Source organism: Sinocyclocheilus rhinocerous, unplaced genomic scaffold (genome assembly GCF_001515625.1).
Source record: "Sinocyclocheilus rhinocerous isolate Xijiao unplaced genomic scaffold, SAMN03320098_v1.1 scaffold947, whole genome shotgun sequence".
Classification (NCBI taxonomy): domain Eukaryota; kingdom Metazoa; phylum Chordata; class Actinopteri; order Cypriniformes; family Cyprinidae; genus Sinocyclocheilus; species Sinocyclocheilus rhinocerous.
In genome coordinates, this window is record NW_015632550.1 from 221446 (window position 1) to 240250 (window position 18805).

The window sequence follows — 18805 nt, forward strand, 5'->3', positions numbered from 1 at the left end:
AAAAAAAAAAAAAAAAAAAAAGCACATGCACACACACAAAGCTATTATTATTTGTATCAGATAACTGATTATTATTATTTATATATCAGGTGTTACCACCACAACACATTTTTGGCCTAACTGGTCCCAAACCCATTTTATTAAACACAAAGTCATAAGATATTGGCCATGGTGTCAAAGTTACAAGCCATGGAAAAGGGAGAGGCTAATTTTGTAGAAATTTGTTTTCACTTTGACATGAAAGAACACATTTGTTGCTCACTGTCAAAAAAAGCCAAACTAAATCAGTTGTGGTTTGGTGTTGGAAAGACACACACACACACACACACACTTCCCAGGGGTGAATGCCTTTTTATAGGAATTGTAGCGCTGCCAAATTTTTATTGCAAAGCCTTGGAGCTTTTTAGGCCTTGAATATTTTTTAGAGATACTCTCTTTCTAAGGTCAATGTAAAACTGAGGCTCTTGGTCAAGAAGAGAAGTTTGTTTTATCTATTTGTCTATAAAAGTGAAATTGTTCTCTATACACCCTCAGAGCACAACAGCCCCCCTCTCCCTCAAAATAACTTCATAATCCCTCATGGCTGTAGTTCAATTACTCTGTTCGCTGTTTATTAACAGGGACAATAGCTACATTTGATGTCTCTAGAGAAGCTCAGAGTAAAAGCCATTTAGCTGACAATAGAGAAAATAAAGGATGCACATTGGCTGCAATTTATGTTGCAGAACTTCATAATGCCAACAAACTGTCAACCAATAAAAAGCCTTCTATGAAAACGGTTTAGGACTAATCTGACCACATGAATCATTCATAACAGCAGAACCGGCTGTGAGTAAAATAAAAGATAAAATTGTGATTCTTCATAAGAAAAAAAAATGTAGTGGGTAACTAATGATTTTCATGTAATGTTTTAATGACCACAGAAGAAAACATAAAAAAGACAAAAGAATAGTATAAAGAAACTATAAGATAATAGCAGAAAGCACCAAAAATAAAACTAAATGACATGGTACACATTAAATTCTTAATCTGATTTTTTATATTTAGTGTTTAGTATGGTCTGAGTAAAGAGTTGTTATTCCTGTTGAACAAAGCAATATTTCCTTTTAGAAATGTACATTTTACTACTTATAATAATTATCGATTATTATTAATTTACCCATAATAAAAAAAAATTACATACAGGGAAAATGTCTTTCAAGTTTTTTCAAATAAGCAGCCTGCCAAACTCAAAAGGAAACGATTAAAAAAAATCTAAATAAATAGCAGACAAATGGTATATTCACATTAAAAGCAGATTTGCACTGGAACAATGGCACAACCCCAATGCACCTTACAGATGGAAGTACAGAATGCAATAGAAGAAAGTTCAAGACTCTAATTTCATTAATAACTCCCAGATGTGCTGTTTGATTTATTTATGAGAAAAAGCATCAAATCTGGGTTAGCAAAATAAATTACATTAGCGACACTGAATGCAAATACACATAATGTATGGCTCCAGACATGTGACCCAAAGCTCAGAGAGCATGAAGAAGAGGTCTATTTATACCAAAATCCACAAAAATATTTCTTGGACTACATTAAGACAAAATTCACTCCCATAGGATAGGTGGCGCTGTTCGACAAACGCACCTTCAAAAGGTCTAACCAGCTGTCACTGATAAGAGAGTAAAAGAAATACAATGTCACTTGGGTAAAATAGCACAATGTAAGCAATGGATTCATATGGAATTAACTCATGTCTCAGTCTGCAAATTTTCTTCAAAATCAGAAAAAAAGAGACTGAACTCCACTAAAAAAAACGTTGGATTGTCGATTTGTGAATACTAGCATTCAGTGTAAATAGGTCTTTATAAACCCCTGCCCTAAGCCCATGTGAAGCAGGATTTCCAGATGCATAATAAATACTTTAAGATGGTGTGTATAGTTGCCTTTAAAAATATAGCTCCACTGAGGGTGAAAACATTTGTTAGCTTCTCAAATTCTCAGAGAAGATGTGAAAACTAGGTCAGAATTCTACTTATGTTGCTGAACTTGTCATTTTTCCCAACTGATCACAGCTAAATCAAATCAAACCAACATACTGCACACAAAAAATAGTTTTGTGTATTAAGGCCTGTTCACATCAAGAACAACACCTACAAAGATAATTAAAACTATAACTGAATCAACACTGAACTGACTGGAGCTACACAATGACACTAAATGTTGGAGCTTTTTTACAGCAGAATTTGAATTTGTCTCATTTTTGAAGTTTGCGTCATTGATTTTGTTATTTTCCTGTTTGATACTGTAAAGCTGCTTTGACACAATATTGTATAAAGTGCAATAAAAATAATGTGACTGAACTAAAACGATAACTGTATAGCATCCACACCAACGCACAATAATATTGTTTATTATTCTGTTTAATATGTCGCCTACCACTTTAAATGCTCAAGCTCTTTAAATCAGGATGGATTCTGATTGTCTGTCAATGTTTTTATAGTTCATCAGCTAAAAAAAAAAAACGCTCTGAAAGTGATTCCAACGATATCATTCCTCGTTTTTGTTATGGTGTTGATGTCACTATTCTCATAGAATTAGATCAATTATTAAAAATTTATAGTTATCGCTATAGTTATTGTCCTTGGTGTGAACGGGCCTTTATTCTACCTCTTCACATATAGTTACATTCTATAGTAGGCTATGTCACATTTGGCAATCCAGACATATGGTTGGTCTAGTCTAGTTAATGTGAGACAGAACAACCCAGTGGACACATCTCTTCAGTAATGAGCCCATTACTGTTCTTTTATGTGCACTGCCACTGACTAGAGAGTTAATGTGGAAATATGGGTTACAGCACATTGAAAGGTTTCCTTTTGAAGTCCTATAAACAAAAAAACAATTAAAGTTGACAGACGAGGCCTAGTATTGTTCCACTTTGGAGGGAGGTCTTCCGTGAGACCAGAATGATGCCTCAGGTGTCAAAGTTTAAAGATACTGCAAAGAAAAACAAAGAGATGGACTGACTTGTGAATTGTGAGATAAAAAGTTTGAGTATTTTTGCTGGGAACAGAGAGATGCAAGTTAAAGGCGAAGTGTGTCATTTGTATTTGATGTTAAAATACTGTCTCCTATTCCAGTTTATTATTATGCAAAACAACTGTAAGTAATCCACAGGTAGGTTTCCTCCAGAACGTGTCATTCTAAACTATGTGACTGTTACACCATAGCTCTATGTGTTGCCTGACAAAGCAACACTGGCTTAACCAATAGTGGGGTTGAGAAGTAAATACTCCATTTACTATGAAATCAACATCAAAGAAGCAATGAACATTTCAACAGAACAACAAAAGAAAGACACAAGGCTCATGTGCTCCTGTAATTTGAGTTTACAATATCTGCCCCTAACTAACCCCAGATTTTTATGCAACCCACTTGGCCAATTTAAATAAGTACTTTAGTCTTGTGGCGCATTTACACAGAGTACTGCTGTTTAATGCCAAGAGAACTCATGACAGTGTCTCTATAACAACATGTTAGCACTGCTGAGAGACAAAAGTAGGAATGTTAGGAGAGGTTTTAATCATTCAAAACTGCTATGAATCAACACTCGGGTATTGCATAAAGTATCTACATATTCCATATACAGGTTTAATACCAGTTATTTCTCATTAAACAATCATAACATCATAACATTAGACAGTCACACTTGTTCAATTGAGTAGATTTACATTTGTTAGATTGCAGCTCCATTTTAAAATGGTATAGTCAAGCAAAATATCAGTTATCTGTATCAGCCACAATAAGCTCTGAATAATCGATTAGTATCAACCCTTAAATTCCATAATGGTGCATCCCTAACCAACACACACACACACACACACACACGCACAAATATATGGAACTTGATTATTAATAATAGTTCTTATTGCTTTTGAAAACAGTTTTTGCAACTTAATATTTTTGTGGAAACCATGATACATTTTTCATGATTCTTTGATAAATAAAAAGTTCTACAGAACTGCATTTGTTTCAAATAGAAATCTTTTGTAACATTATAAATATCTTTGTTGTCACTTTTGACCAATTTAATGTGTTCTTGCTGAATAAAAGTATACATTTCTTTATCTATTTTTTTTATCTTACCCTAAACTTTTAATAGTATTCTATCATGTTTTCCACAAAAATATGAAGCAGCACGACTGTTTTCAATATTGACAATACTAAGAAATTCTTCTTGAGCAGCAAATCAGCACATTAGAATGATTTCTGAAGGATCAAGTGACACTGAAGACTAATAGCAGCTGAACATTCCACTTTGCATCAGAACATTACAATTTAAAATTACTTCTCTATTTCAATAATATTTCACAATTTTATGGTTTTCTTCATATAAAAAAAAAAAACGTAATTATTCCAAACTTTTTACCGGTAGTCTATAATTTAATTCTAAGTAATTCTCTTTGCCCAAATAAAACAAAAACCTATCACTAACATACAGAGATGAATGCACAAAACAAATGCAAACACAAGAAATAGAGTTTGTTGCTGATGCCTTAGTCTAATCCAAGTGGTTCAAACAGGCTAAATAGGCTGACAGCTTGGGTGGGTTTTTACTCCACAGAAGCATCCATGATTATGTGCAACTTTACAAGCTTATGTCATCAGCTGTCAGTTGTGGCTGTGACTAAACCAAGTAGTGGGACACAGAGACAAAAGAGAACATGGCAGGAGGGATATGAACTGGGGAACCATCTTCTGTTACACCTGCATGTAGAAAACATAATTTGGTCTATTCTGATATAGCTTTAAAAAAAAAAAACTTAACGGGGTAGTTTACCCAAAAATGAAAATTCTGTCATCATTTACTCACACTCAAGTTATTCCAAACCAAATCAAAAGAAGATCTTTTAAAGAAGATATTTTCACTACCATCAACTGTTCGGTTATCAACATTATTCAAAATATATTTTGTGATCAACAGAAGAAAGATACTCATACAGGTTTGGAACAACTTGAGGGTGAGTACAGGATGATAGATTTTCATTTTTTTTGTTGTTGTTGTTGTTGTTGAACCATGCCTTTAAACTTAATTATATGAATAAGACTACTTGTGTAAAACTGTTGCTGTTAAACTTTATGAAAACTACATATATCTCCAGCAGCTTACCACAAAGTTGGTATTAACCTTGGATGCTGACAAATACTTCAAACTGACAGGGTAAAAGAAAAGCACACACACACACACACACCACAAAACTAAACAAAAAAGTTTTTGTAAAAAGACTCTTGATCGGATGTCCTATAAACAGGCCAAATCTCCTGCTCTGAGAACTGCACAGTGAGAATGGAAGAGATCATGACGGTGCATCAAGAATGATGAGTATATATTATCTCATCAAAAGCTCATTCACCATCAGTTATCAGTTCACCTAAAATAGGCCAAGAAATAAAGGTGAAATATCTTTCTCACCCCCTCTAAATGATCTGTGTTGTTAAATCCCTCTTTGCAAACCCATAATCCTTTTGGCCCAGATTCTCTAGGGCGGGGACTTAGGATGACATCACAGCAGTGGGCAAGCTGTTCATTCCCAAAGTAAAACTCTGTTTTAAAATATCCGAAAGCAATGCGTAATTTTAATCACAACTTTAGACAATAAAAACGTTGCTTTCAAATAATAGAAATGGTTAATGCGTTGCATGTGCTTGCTTTCTTTCCATAGAAGTGCGTGCCAGTTATATGCAGTAGCCCCTCAATGCAGAACAAAGATCCAGGGGGCGGGGTTGGATCCACATCTAGGCGGTGGAGATGGTAGGTTTAGGGGTGGAGATGGGTGGGTTTAGGGATCAGGGGGTGGAGTCGGGTAGGGTTAGGTATATGTAAGGTGGGAGGAGTTGGATCTGGATCAAACCACGCCCCCTGGATAGGTTCTGCAGTGAGGACCATCTCGTTATATGTAATAATTATGATCATGGAAACTAAATTTGAGGTGACCAGTTGTTACATAACAATGGTCATAACTATGAATTATAATTGTCATTATGAAAACCTGTCATTATTTACTCACCCCTATGTCATTTGAAACCCCTTTCTTTCTCCCGTGGAACACAAACAGCAAATTTTTTCCATATCATGAAACTGATGTGTTGTCATTTGGTTCTTATGCCATGTGACAATAGTGTGCCCCCAAAAATGACTTATTGGCGGGCGGGTCAGAAAGAAGGGGAGATGCAGCTCTATAACAGCCAAGAAATGTAGCAGATTTACACAGGATAGTAAAGACAATACCAAACAAAAGAGTGATCAAACTGAGGGCATATACAGTAAATACACAACAATCAACGACAGTAGACACAGGTGATACTAATAATTAACCATGGAAACAAATGAGCAAAGTAAAATCAAGACAGCAAAAGAACACACGAACTAAACACAAGAGAAGAGCTAAAACAGAATGTTACATTTGTCTAGTGTTGGGGGAAGTTGAATGGGCAAAAAAGTGCTCAGAAAATTCTCACAATGATTTGTATAACAATGGCTGTAAAACAACCAAGTCAAGTCAGATTTATTTGTATAGAGCTTCTGACAATACACATGGTTTCAAGCATTTCAAAATATAGTTTTGTGGGAATCATCCTCAATCTTGAACTTGGAAAATCCATTATCTTTATTTAAAATGTTTCAAGTCATTATACTTTTCCTTTTGTTATACTGGGAGAAATCATACCCTCTGTGATAAAAAAATGTATGCTAAAATTGTTGGATGTGGCGCCCTACCTAGAAAATTTTCCACCAGCCACCACTGGAAAATATGACAGTCTGATACTCGAGCACATGCCTGAGTGTTCAAAAGTAATTATGGGATTTAGATAATGGTTTTGTTGTAAGCGAGAGTTGCTGATTCTCAAAAAGCATCAATGAAGATATGATCCGTTGTCTAAGTGAAAAATAGTCGGTTGTTAAAGTATATAATGTGAGTTTAACATTTTCCAAATTTAATCACTAGTTATTTAAATAACAATGTTGAGAAGTATAGAGTATGGCTTTCAGTTCTAATAGTACTGTCTCTGATTTCAGGCAGAATTATAACTTGATGTCATTCCTTATTGTAGTTGAAAAATAGTTATAATTGGCTCAATGCCTGGGTGATGATTTTATTTTCATGTCTTTTTAATTAGTTAGGTAAAATTTGTATAATATTTATATAACAATGCCTGATTACTTCTGGTGATTACTTCTTCAATACATGAAGTTGGCATTTTTATTATAAGCAAGGTTTATTAAATGAAAAGCATATCACACCAATGTAAGCATAAGTACGCATGATCCAGGGTGCACATTTTAATGGCAAGCTTACTTTTGATTCCACTCTGTGTGAGATTTTTCAATGCCTCTTTTATTCATCAAGCCCCAAGAGTTCTTTTATGTAAGTTTAAACTACCTGAATCTACCGGATAAACATTAGACCTGACAAAATTCTCGAATTAGTTAAAAAGGGCATCTCCAGCAAATAAAGTCACTTATTCCCCTTGATAATTCTAAATGTCATTGGATAAGTGATTTGATTTTCTGTTTTAAAATGAAGTTTATAATTGAAGACTGTGGTGTTATTTACAGTGACCTTTTCTATTATGCTGTACAAAATGAGACTTTGCAATGGCTAGGAGGCACAGATCTGTAGTTATGGCAGAAGTAGTGCTTTGCATAATGGACACAGAGGTGTTTCAGACTGGATAAACAAGATTTCATTTGCAGTCATGAGCTCTGCGGTGATGGCACAGGTTGTGAGGTCTGAGGTGGAATTATGTGAGTTGGATTATGCACAGAGGGATGCTGTTGCTTGGAAACGCATGCTGCAAAGTAGCTAAATGAAAGATGACATTACTCTCACTGACGACACTTGGTAAAGTGCAAATGCTCTTTGAAGCTAAGCAGTTCTCAATGTAAAGGCTCGTTCACCAAGAACGATATGACAGTAACTATATTGGCACCCACACAAACGGATGTTCAGTTTATTATAAGTGTGTGCTGCATTTTTTTCGTCTGCTACTTTAAAGTGGATTCTGATCAGCTGTCAATGTTTATATCATTCATCAGCTGGAAAAAAATTTCTGAAAGTAATTCCAACAGTATCTTTCCTCAATGCAGTTATTGTTATTGCTGTGGTGTGGATAACCATATTCTCATAGAATTAGAATGATTATTAGAACTTTGTAGTTATAATTATAGTTATCTTCCTTCCTTGGTGTGAATAATAGCCATAATCCAGTTTGGTCAACATATAAATTGAAAAACCTGGCCCACAAGGGCCTTGTGAAAGATTCTGTGTGTCGCTCAAGATTGTAACTGAATCTCTACCTGAATTGTTCATCATGAGTAGAAAAATCACAAGCAGATTCTATGAGACATGCCATTCTGTGGGAGTGCAATTCTATTAACAAGTCTCCTGACTGAAGTTCAGTGACATAAATGTTCAAAGATCTTCAATCATAAAACAAGTCTGTCCTCCCTGGGAAAGGAGAGTATTTATTAAAACCACTTATTTAAATGCCATATAAATGCCTCTATTAAGCAAATCATTGTCAAGTGTTACTTAATATATCATGTCTATTAACACAGTAGGTGTTAGAGGGAAGCTTCCATAATTTTTTTGCTGACTGAAAGATCAGAGAGAGATAAAGTGAGAATTGGAGACACTTTGGGTTCTGACTCATACAATAAGCATTTTCTTTAGTCCTGGTCCTCTAAAGAATGACATTCTTCCATCAAGGAATACAAACCTAATATCACTCTCTTGAGGGGAACTTGTACAGCAGAGATGTGCCACTTAAAGGGATAGTTCACCCCAAAATGAAAATTTTATGTTTATCTGCTTACCCCCAGGGCATCCAAGATGTAGGTGACTTTGTTTCTTCAGTAGAACACAAATTATGATTTTTAAGTCCAGCCGTTGCAGTCTATCAGTCGTATAATGCATGGCAATGGTAACAAAATCTATGAGAATAAAAAAAACATGCACAGACAAATCCAAATTAAACCCTGCAGCTCATTATACGACTGATAGACTGCAACGGCTGGACTTAAAAAGCATAATTTGTGTTCTACTGAAGAAACAAAGTCACCTACATCTTGGATGCCCTGGGGGTAAGCAGATAAACATCAAATTTTCATTTTGGGGTGAACTATCCCTTTAAGTGGCAGTCTCAGTAGATCCAGACAGCTGGCAACGAATGTGCTTTATAACTAACCATTCCAAGGACACAGCTGGGACAAATGAAAGAACGAATTCTTTCCCATGAATTAGCTCTATTTTTGCATGTACAGGATAAAAAAGCACAGATTCACAGATTCATAGCAACGCTCATTAATATCACTCCAACTGACTGATGCATGCAGAAATACATAAAGCAGAATTTGGAAAGCCTAAAATGAGATGAACATTGTTTTTCTAATGATTTTCTGTCTATTTATTACTGTCTATCTCAACTAAAACAAAACCCAGAAAAAAACACCTAAACAATTATTAAAATATGGAGAAAATTTAAATACTTGATATTAACACCAACCTATATAGCCTATATCTAATGCAACAGGCTAACAGATATCTGTTGTCATTTAATGTAAGCCCGTTTTAGACCGTAAAAGTGGTTTTTAAACACTTTAAACACGCATAAAACAAATGAAGAAAAAAGTAATTTTTGAAACCACAGCTGCACGCAACAAAACAAATTGCACATTATCAAATGTTACATACATATTACAAATGATTCGCAGCTAGATAGAGTACGTCGAAAAAAACGCGATGCTTGCAGCTGCAAACTAAATGAGTCTCACAACGAACAGAAGAGAAAGAAACATTATACTAGAGTAAACACATATAAGAAACTATGGAGCAAACGCGCTATTGAGGATGCACTGACCACCATGCACTCACCCATGTTGCGTTCTCTGTGTTCGGTGGGCGTTAGTGAAAGTTCGGCGGGTGTATAGAGTGAAAGGAGTTTCGCTCAACTGAACAAATGTGTCGCTCCAGTTCGGGACCATCGCTGCGGTGCCGTCACTCTTTGGGTTCCCCGGACGGGGCTACTCTTTTCTCCATAAGCGCAATGATGGTAGAGAGCAGAGCTTTGTATTGCTACTAGTACTAAGTAGTCATTAGAAACACATGAACGCTAAACCAAGGACGATAAAACAGTGCCATACTCGCTCATGGTAACGAAAAGTTTTGGGGAAAAGTTGTTTTCTGTTTATTCATTAGAAAAGTAAATCACCATTATATAGTTTACACACCAAACAGGCACAATTTTTTAGCATTTCATATTGTCGTAAACTTTGATACTGAACTGAGCAAACGCGCTATTGAGGATGCACTGACCACCATACACTCACCCATGTTGCGTTCTCTGTGTTCGGGGGGGCGTTAGTGAAAGTTCGGCGGGTGTATGGAGTGAAAAGAGTTTCGCTCAACTGAACAAATGTGTCGCTCCAGTTCGGGACCATCGCTGCGGTGACGTCACTCTTTGGGTTCCCCGGACGGGGCTACTCTTTTCTCCATAAGCGCAATGATGGTAGAGAGCAGAGCTTTGTATTGCTACTAGTACTAAGTAGTCATTAGAAACACATGAACGCTAAACCAAGGACGATAAAACAGTGCCATACTCGCTCATGGTAACGAAAAGTTTTGGGGAAAAGTTGTTTTCTGTTTATTCATTAGAAAAGTAAATCACCATTATATAGTTTACACACCAAACAGGCACAATTTTTTAGCATTTCATATTGTCGTAAACTTTGATACTGAACTTGTGGAGAGCCCAGAGAGTACAACAGAATATAAATTGCCTGATGCTCAGAGAAAACCACCATGGCAACCAAAAGGCAGGCTGGGAACTCTATTCAGTTTTGGCCATTTGGCATTATGCCAGCATGGTCTCACTAAGTGGGCAAACAGAGAAGCTCCAAATTTCTCAGATCCTGATGCCTGTGGAGAAAATGTTGACAATGTTGCAACGCTACATTTGGGGGTCTCATATTTTAATGGCTTATATGGAGTGTCAGTTTGCCATTGGCTATTTAAGAAAAAGACAATAAGAGACTGTTTCTATGAGACAGGTTGCCCCTTAGTTCTTGACTAATGATTAGCATTACATAACGTACATTTAATGCAAGTTCATCTTGACAAAAATGAGCTTAAACTCTGTACATTTTAATTAACGTTAGTTTAATAGGTCACCCAAAAATGAAAATTTGCCAAAAATATACTCAACCTCAGGCCATCCAAAATGTAACAGTTTGTTTCTTCGTGGGAACAGATTTGGAAAAATGTAGCATTACATCACTTGCTCACCGATGGATCCTCTGCAGTGAATGGGTGCCCAAACAGCTGATAAAAACATCACAATAATCCACACGATTCCAGTCCATCAATTAATGGCTTGTGAAGTGCATTTGTAATAAAAAAATGTATCCATTATTAAGGCGTTCAAACCATTGCTTCGGGCTAAAACATGAGCTCTATCCATAATATTGCTTCTTCCAGTGAATTTGAATTTTGGGATGAACTATTCTTTCAACTGTTTTAATTAATTTTGGAAGTAGCCACTTTTTCCACTTTATCAACATGCAGTAACACACTGACCTAATAAGTGGTGTTTGTAGTCACAAAACCAGAGGCTCGCCTTTCAAAACGTATTCACAAGCAGTCACAGGAGACACCACTAAAACAGTGATCTTTCTAATTGGATCTCCAGAGACAGATGTTCAAAATAGGAATAATAAGATCTATTTTTTTCCCATTGAAAAACTCTAATCAGATAGGATTATCATCTCTAATTCATAATAAGCACTAAAAACATTGTAACTGCCACACCCACACACATTTCAATGCAATACATTTATTAATCAATCAAATCACATTAATTAAACAATGACTTCTTTGCATTAAAAAAGGAGAATGTTCTATGTAAACACTGCACCAGAGAATAAGCCAAGAAACACTGTCTCATGTGCTCATGTGAGATGCAAAAAGAGGAGACAGACAAAACACATTAACCAAAGACTGTGGGGGAGGCAATGACCTAGTTAGGGAGAAATGACTGCATGAAAAGAACGACTCTGCAATCTAAGCAGCACTACCATCATTTACAAGATATGAGAAACTTTAAAAAGATAGAACTGTGTTGTCTGTGGATGCCACTACAGTACATACAGACAAATGTACAGATATTGCAAAAGAAAATGAGTGTAAATGGGGAATTACAGAACTCAAACTCAAAATGTCCGTTTTTACTGATCCTACTGAACTGAATATTTATTAAAAGTACTCTCTAAATGCTTTATCTGTCTATAAGGACCTAACAAGTGTTTGTTCTATAAATGCAAAAGGTCCTCACAGATGCTGATTTGATGCATCACTTCAGTAATGTCAGCACAGCAGTTCAGAAAACAGGTTCTTCATCCTGTGATGTTGTGCCAGGCATACTAATGATGGAGTCTGATCGTCCTACAGGTTTAGTGGTATAACAGGCCAGTACATGGGCTGTTTTTTTGTCACAGCTGCGGTCAAAGGTGAGCTGCATGGCTGCTTCCATCCTCTGAATCTTTGCTGCATCTTTACCATACAGCTTCTTCATCTCTGCGGTCCTCCTTTCTCCAGGACGCTCTGAAGGAGGCAGGCTGCTGCGCCAGTAAACTCTGTGTAAGTCTTGGTCAGCTAGAACATACGAGTCCTGCTGCTCTGCCTCCATCTGCTGTTGTTTCTCTACATAGCAAAGAAATGAGTAATGTCATGACTAGGAACATCCATTAAAGCTTTAAGTCAAAAGATCAAAATAAGTGTATCTTTTTTTTAGATAAAAACACAAGATCAAGCTTGGTATTTTGGTGTTTGACCACATTAATGAGAAAAACTATAAATTTTTCTGACATTTGTTAATGCTACTACCATGGCAACTCAAATAAAACATTTATAACCAGTAAAATTTTTCACATCTCCTATACCAGTGGAAGACCACAGTTTTCGCCTGAGAATGTAGATCAGCAACTGAAACCAAACTCAAAGTCTAAACAAGTAACCACTACCATATACAATTTTGGTTTCTAAATGTTTGTTTTTTGTGCCAATAATTGTGGCTGGCACAAACCATGCTAATTTGATAGCGAAACATTATTTAATGTAGTTTAGTTTGTATGTTTATTTTGTACCTTTTAAAAAAAAAAAAAAAAAATGTCCAGAATGAGGTAATGTCACACATGTTGGAATCAGTCCATCTCAATTGGTCCAAAAATGTTAAAGTTGGTTGTTCGGGAGGCAGACACACTCTGTCAGTTTAAATATAGATTAAAGACCCATCTCTTTAACCTGGCATACACATAACACACAATCACTTTTCTATAATTCAAATCCGTTAAAGGATTGTTAGGCTGCATTAATTAGGTCAACCAGAACCGGCAACACTTCCCATAACACCTGATGCACTTGTTACATCATAATAAGGATGGCATCTACGCTAATATTAGTTTCTTTCATTCTTATTCCGAGGTCACCGTAGCCACCAAGATCCAGCCCATATCCAGACCAGATGGTGGTTCAGCACCTAGAGATGACCACAATAGCCCTAAATGTAAGCGGAGACCATGTCAACTACACTGCAAAAACGGATGTGTCAAAAAACAACACACATGGTTGTGTTGATAGCATTCTGACACATGTTGTGTAGATTTTTAAGACATAATGTGTAATTTGTTTTAATGCCTCTGCATAGATCGGCACAGTACATGTGTTATCTCCTGGGGGAGGGCAGTTTGTATTTGTGAAATAAAAAATACATCACATTTTATATAAATAGCACATGAAAAATCCCTAAAACAAATTTAAAAAATCATAAATAAAATGTGTATAAATACATGTGACTACATCAAACTTAAATGATTAACGGTTGTTGTTTTTTCGCCCAATCACGTCATTTTAAATAGCAGCAGCCTCCGTTCTCGCGCTCTTTTCGCTCTGGCTGGCTTGAGAAGAACCAAGATGTTGGCGGACACTGATCTGTAAGTAAACTTTTTATTTTGAGATGTTCACAGTTATTAGCTCGCTAGTTTGAAAACAATAACCTTTAAAATGTGTAATGCTGCAACATCTAATCGAAGTTCGTTTGCGATTTGTTGGGAAATGGCGGCGGGCACTAAGCAGGTGTCAGTAACACCTTTGAAAAAAGACAGACATGCTGGAACAGAAAAACATGACGAAAAATTTGTCTTTTGCACTAGAACATTTTATAAAAGATGTGTACGCTACAGCCTACAGTTTAATGTGGAGGTTGTCGTGATTCATCAGGTGCGTTCAGAGATGTGTGCTGTGTTAAAGCATGAGTGCTATTTCTACGTTCATATTACGGTTTCCTCCTGTGCTCAATCATATATATAAGTTATGAACTCAAGGTACGTATTTCCGTTCCTCAAAAGTGTTTGACTTTACCCAATACAAGTCTGCGTTAAACTCGGTCACGCATATGTGTCATTATCTGATGATGGAGGGGACCAGACAAATAAACCCGCGAAATAATTACACCATAAATGTACTTATGCAAAGTTAATTAATTATATATATATATATATATATAGGCATTAGATGAAAGATGAAATGAAAATTACATCGAAAATTTCCTGAAGACAGTCGGTTTCCTTCTGAAATACAGTGATATAAAAACACCCGCGCCGGTTTTTGATTTTTAAACGTGCAGTGCTCATGATAATTCAACGAAGTCAAAGGAAAATCTATTTGTGGCGTTCAGTTTTAAAATATTGTGGCGGTCCGCCACAAATAAAGCAATGTATGGGAAACACTGTATTAGTTTGTAGTTACTGTAGTGAAATGGGTACTGCAGTCCAAATTATTGGACAGAGTTGTTTCCCCCACCCCCATCCTCGTCTCGACGCACACGCGTGATGCGCGGCGAGCTTTACCGGACAACGGACGCGACGGTGGCTTTGTAGTGTTGAGAGTAGACAACTAAAAGAGTGACCTGTTTCTATAAATACTTTTACTTGACTAACCATTTTTGTGAAGTGCATGACGTTTGCGTAGCCAAAGTTATTTTTTGTCAGATTAAGTTTGGATTGAGATTTATTTTGAAATGCATTCCAGAATGCAGTGTAAATAGCATTTCTCTCTTCTTTTTTTTTTTTTCTCCAGGACCCAGACCATAAACCAGAATCTGTCAAAGTTCTTGCCACGGTTTTTAATAATGGTAAAGAGTACTCAAAGAAGATTTATACTGTTCACAGTAGTGAGCATCTCATAAATCAAATGATTGTGGCCTTTTATTGTGGCCAGCCTAAGGCACACCTGTGCAATAATCATGCTGTCTAATCAGCATCTTGATATGCCACACCTGTGAGGTGGATGGATTATCTCGGCAAAGGAGAAGTGCTCACTAACACAGATTTAGACAGATTTGTGAACAATATTTGAGAGAAATAGGCCTTTTGTGTACATAGAAAAAGTCTCAGATCTTTGAGTTCAGCTCATGAAAAATGGGTTTATAATTTTGTTCAGTGTGTGTATATATATAATCCATCCACCTCACAGGTGTGGCATATCAAGATGCTGATTAGACAGCATGATTATTGCAACAAAAAAAAAAGGCCACTCTAAAATGTGCAGTTTTACTGTATTGGGGGGTCCGGGGGGGTCTGAAAACCAGTCAGTATCTGGTGTGACCACCATTTGCCTCACGCAGTGCAGCACATCTCCTTCGCATAGAGTTGATCAGATTGTTGATTGTGGCCTGTGGAATGTTGGTCCACTCCTCTTCAATGGCTGTGTGAAGTTGCTGGATATTGGCAGGAACTGGAACACGCTGTCATATACGCCGATCCAGAGCATCCCAAACATGCTCAATGGGTGACATGTCCGGTGCTGGCCATACAAGAACTGGGATATTTTCAGCTTCCAGGAATTGTGTACAGATCCTTGCAACATGGGGCCGTGCATTATCATGCTGCAACATGAGGTGATGGTCGTGGATGAATGGCACAACAATGGGCCTCAGGATCTCGTCACGGTATCTCTGTGCATTCAAAATGCCATCAATAAAATGCACCTGTGTTCGTTGTCCATAACATACGCCTGCCCATACCATAACCCCACCGCCACCATGGGCCACTCGATCCACAACGTTGACATCAGCAAACCGCTCACCCACACGACGCCATACACGCTGTCTGCCATCTGCCCTGTACAGTGAAAACCGGGATTCATCCGTGAAGAGAACACCTCTCCAAAGTGCCAGACGCCATCGAATGTGAACATTTGCCCACTCAAGTCGGTTACGACAACGAACTGCAGTCAGGTCGAGACCCCGATGAGGACGACGAGCATGCAGATGAGCTTCCCTGAGACGGTTTCTGACAGTTTGTGCAGAAATTCTTTGGTTATGCAAACCGATTGTTGCAGCAGCTGTCCGGGTGGCTGGTCTCAGACGATCTTGGAGGTGAAGATGCTGGATGTGGAGGTCCTGGGCTGGTGTGGTTACACGTGGTCTGCGGTTGTGAGGCCGGTTGGATGTACGGCCAAATTCTCTGAAACGCCTTTGGAGACAGCTTATGGTAGAGAAATGAACATTCAATTCACGGGCAACAGCTCTGGTGGACATTCCTGCAGTCAGCATGCCAATTGCACGCTCCCTGCTCTTACCACAGAAATGCACGCTTCAAACTAAACAGTCAGTGAAGACGAAGAAGAGGATGATGTGTTCTCCCGGACGCTTCACAGACGCTGAGTGAAAGGGGAGTTTATAAGACTCTCATCAACAGAGACTGGTTTTGGGTGCAGGATATGGGGCACTTTTACTGCTTTCTAAAGTAAGCAGCACTGCACAACAGTTCATGTGCTGGTCGTCGCCTAATTAGGACCCGAAGTAGATAAATATCACATGTGCTTTTTAAAACAGTATGCGACAACAGCGGGAAACACACTTGGAAGAGAACTAAACTGAGCTGGACGATGACATCACTGAATCAACAATGAACCGACTTCAACTGATAAACTGACTGTTTACTATTGTCCTCTTGCATTATCAGCACACGTTTTTCCTGTTTAACACTCTAAAGCTGCTTTGACACAATCTGTAAAGTGCTATATAAATAAAAGTGACTTGACTTGGCTTGACCATTCATTCTTTCAGGTGGCCTCATTCTCCCTTTCTTCTTCTCTACCTGTTGTTCTGTCTCTGTAACTGTTCCTCCAGCTCTCGTCTGCATTCATTAATTCATTCATGGGTGATTACCTCTACGTATTAATACATTTTAAAACGTATTAGGTCCCCATTTAAGGTTTGCCAAGGCGCCTAGTGGTTCCCAGCCCCCTGCTTCAAAACCAGTATTTTTTTTAGCACCTATTATGCTTATATCATCATAAACATAACATGCACTTCCTCGCCACTAAAAAAATAATTAGGAGAATTCTCAAACCTGAAATGTATGTGCACTATACTTACTTAAGTATTACCTAAAGAAAATTTAGGACTGAGATTTGAACTCCATTAGAAACATGGAGTTTGCTAAATGTTTATACATTTATATATACTTTGAAAATGTACTCTAGAGATGTACTCTCAACTCTGGCCATCAAGGTCCAAATTGGTTTTACCAGTGTCAGGCCCGGCTCCAGAATCAAATCACTGAGGGTGCTTCTTAAAAGGGGTCATAGGATGCTACATGCACTTTTACAAGCTGTTTGAACTGAAATGTGTGTTGGCAGTGTGTGTACACAACCACCCTATAATGATAAAAATCCCCCCAGTGGTTTTTTAAAAATCTGGTTAAATGTTTTCCCCTTTCTCAAATCGAGCCGATCTCAGATCTCCCCTCCCACGATAGTTTGATTGACAGTAGCGTTTCAGCACAGACTGGACTGGTGTCTTACCTTAGCTCCGCCCTGAGTGAACCTTAGACCCACCCTGAGTGAGCTGTCATCAGTCCGCCATTGTTTCACAGCCGGAGCAAATGTAGACAAGAATGACTCCTAAGCGTTTGAGGTGTTCTGTTGATGGATGTAATAATTCTGAAGGGAATGCGCCCCCGATCTACATAAAAGCATCTGTGTTCGCGCGAACATCTCTAGGTTACGTATGTAACCATGGTTCCCCGAGGGAACGAGACGCTGCGTCGAGAATCGCTTTGGGAACGCCCCTGCGTGACCGCGTTCTGAAGCATATGTCAAATCAGCCCAATGGAGCAGCGAGACGTCACGAGCGGGGTGACATGCTTTCATTCAGCAAGGATACACTGAATTAATCATACTAAAGTAAAACATTTATAATGTTATTTAAAAAAACTTATTTCAAATAAATGAAACAAAATATATAATGTTTTAATGTATCAAATATTAAGCAGAACATCCCTAGGTTACGTATGTAAGCATGGTTCCCCGAAGGGAACGAGATACTGCATTGGGAATGCTATGGGAACGCCTCTGTGTGACCGCGTACTGAAGCACGTGTGAAATCAGTCCAATAGAATAGCAATATGTCACAGGCAGGTGACGTAGAGACCAGGAAGCTATAAAAGCGCATCCAGTGAAAACTGGGTCAGCTTCTGACAGGTCTGACAGCGTCGTGTTGCCTTCGGGGAACCATGTTTATATACGTAACCTAGGGACGTTCCCCTTCAGGAACTCGAGCTGCGTCGAGAATCGCTTTGGGAACAAGAATACCCACTGCGGCCACTCGTGACCGCTCCCCAGCCCGTGAGAGAGGTATCCGTCGTTAGCGTTACACGACGACAAGGAGCCCCTAACATCGGGCCTTGAACCAG

The 18805-nt window shown here is 37.9% G+C and overlaps 1 protein-coding gene across 1 annotated transcript in view; it reads right to left on the reverse strand.

Annotated features, from left to right (window-relative positions):
- Positions 1–12401: 12401 nt before the first annotated feature.
- Positions 12402–18805, reverse strand: part of LOC107742656 (gem-associated protein 8-like) — a 27798-nt gene continuing 21394 nt past the window's right edge. Inside the window, exon 2 of the mRNA XM_016555709.1 lies at positions 12402–12749. Within this exon, the coding sequence (XP_016411195.1) occupies positions 12427–12735 (309 nt within the window). The 5' untranslated portion in view covers positions 12736–12749 and the 3' untranslated portion in view covers positions 12402–12426. The remainder of the gene's footprint in view (positions 12750–18805) is intronic.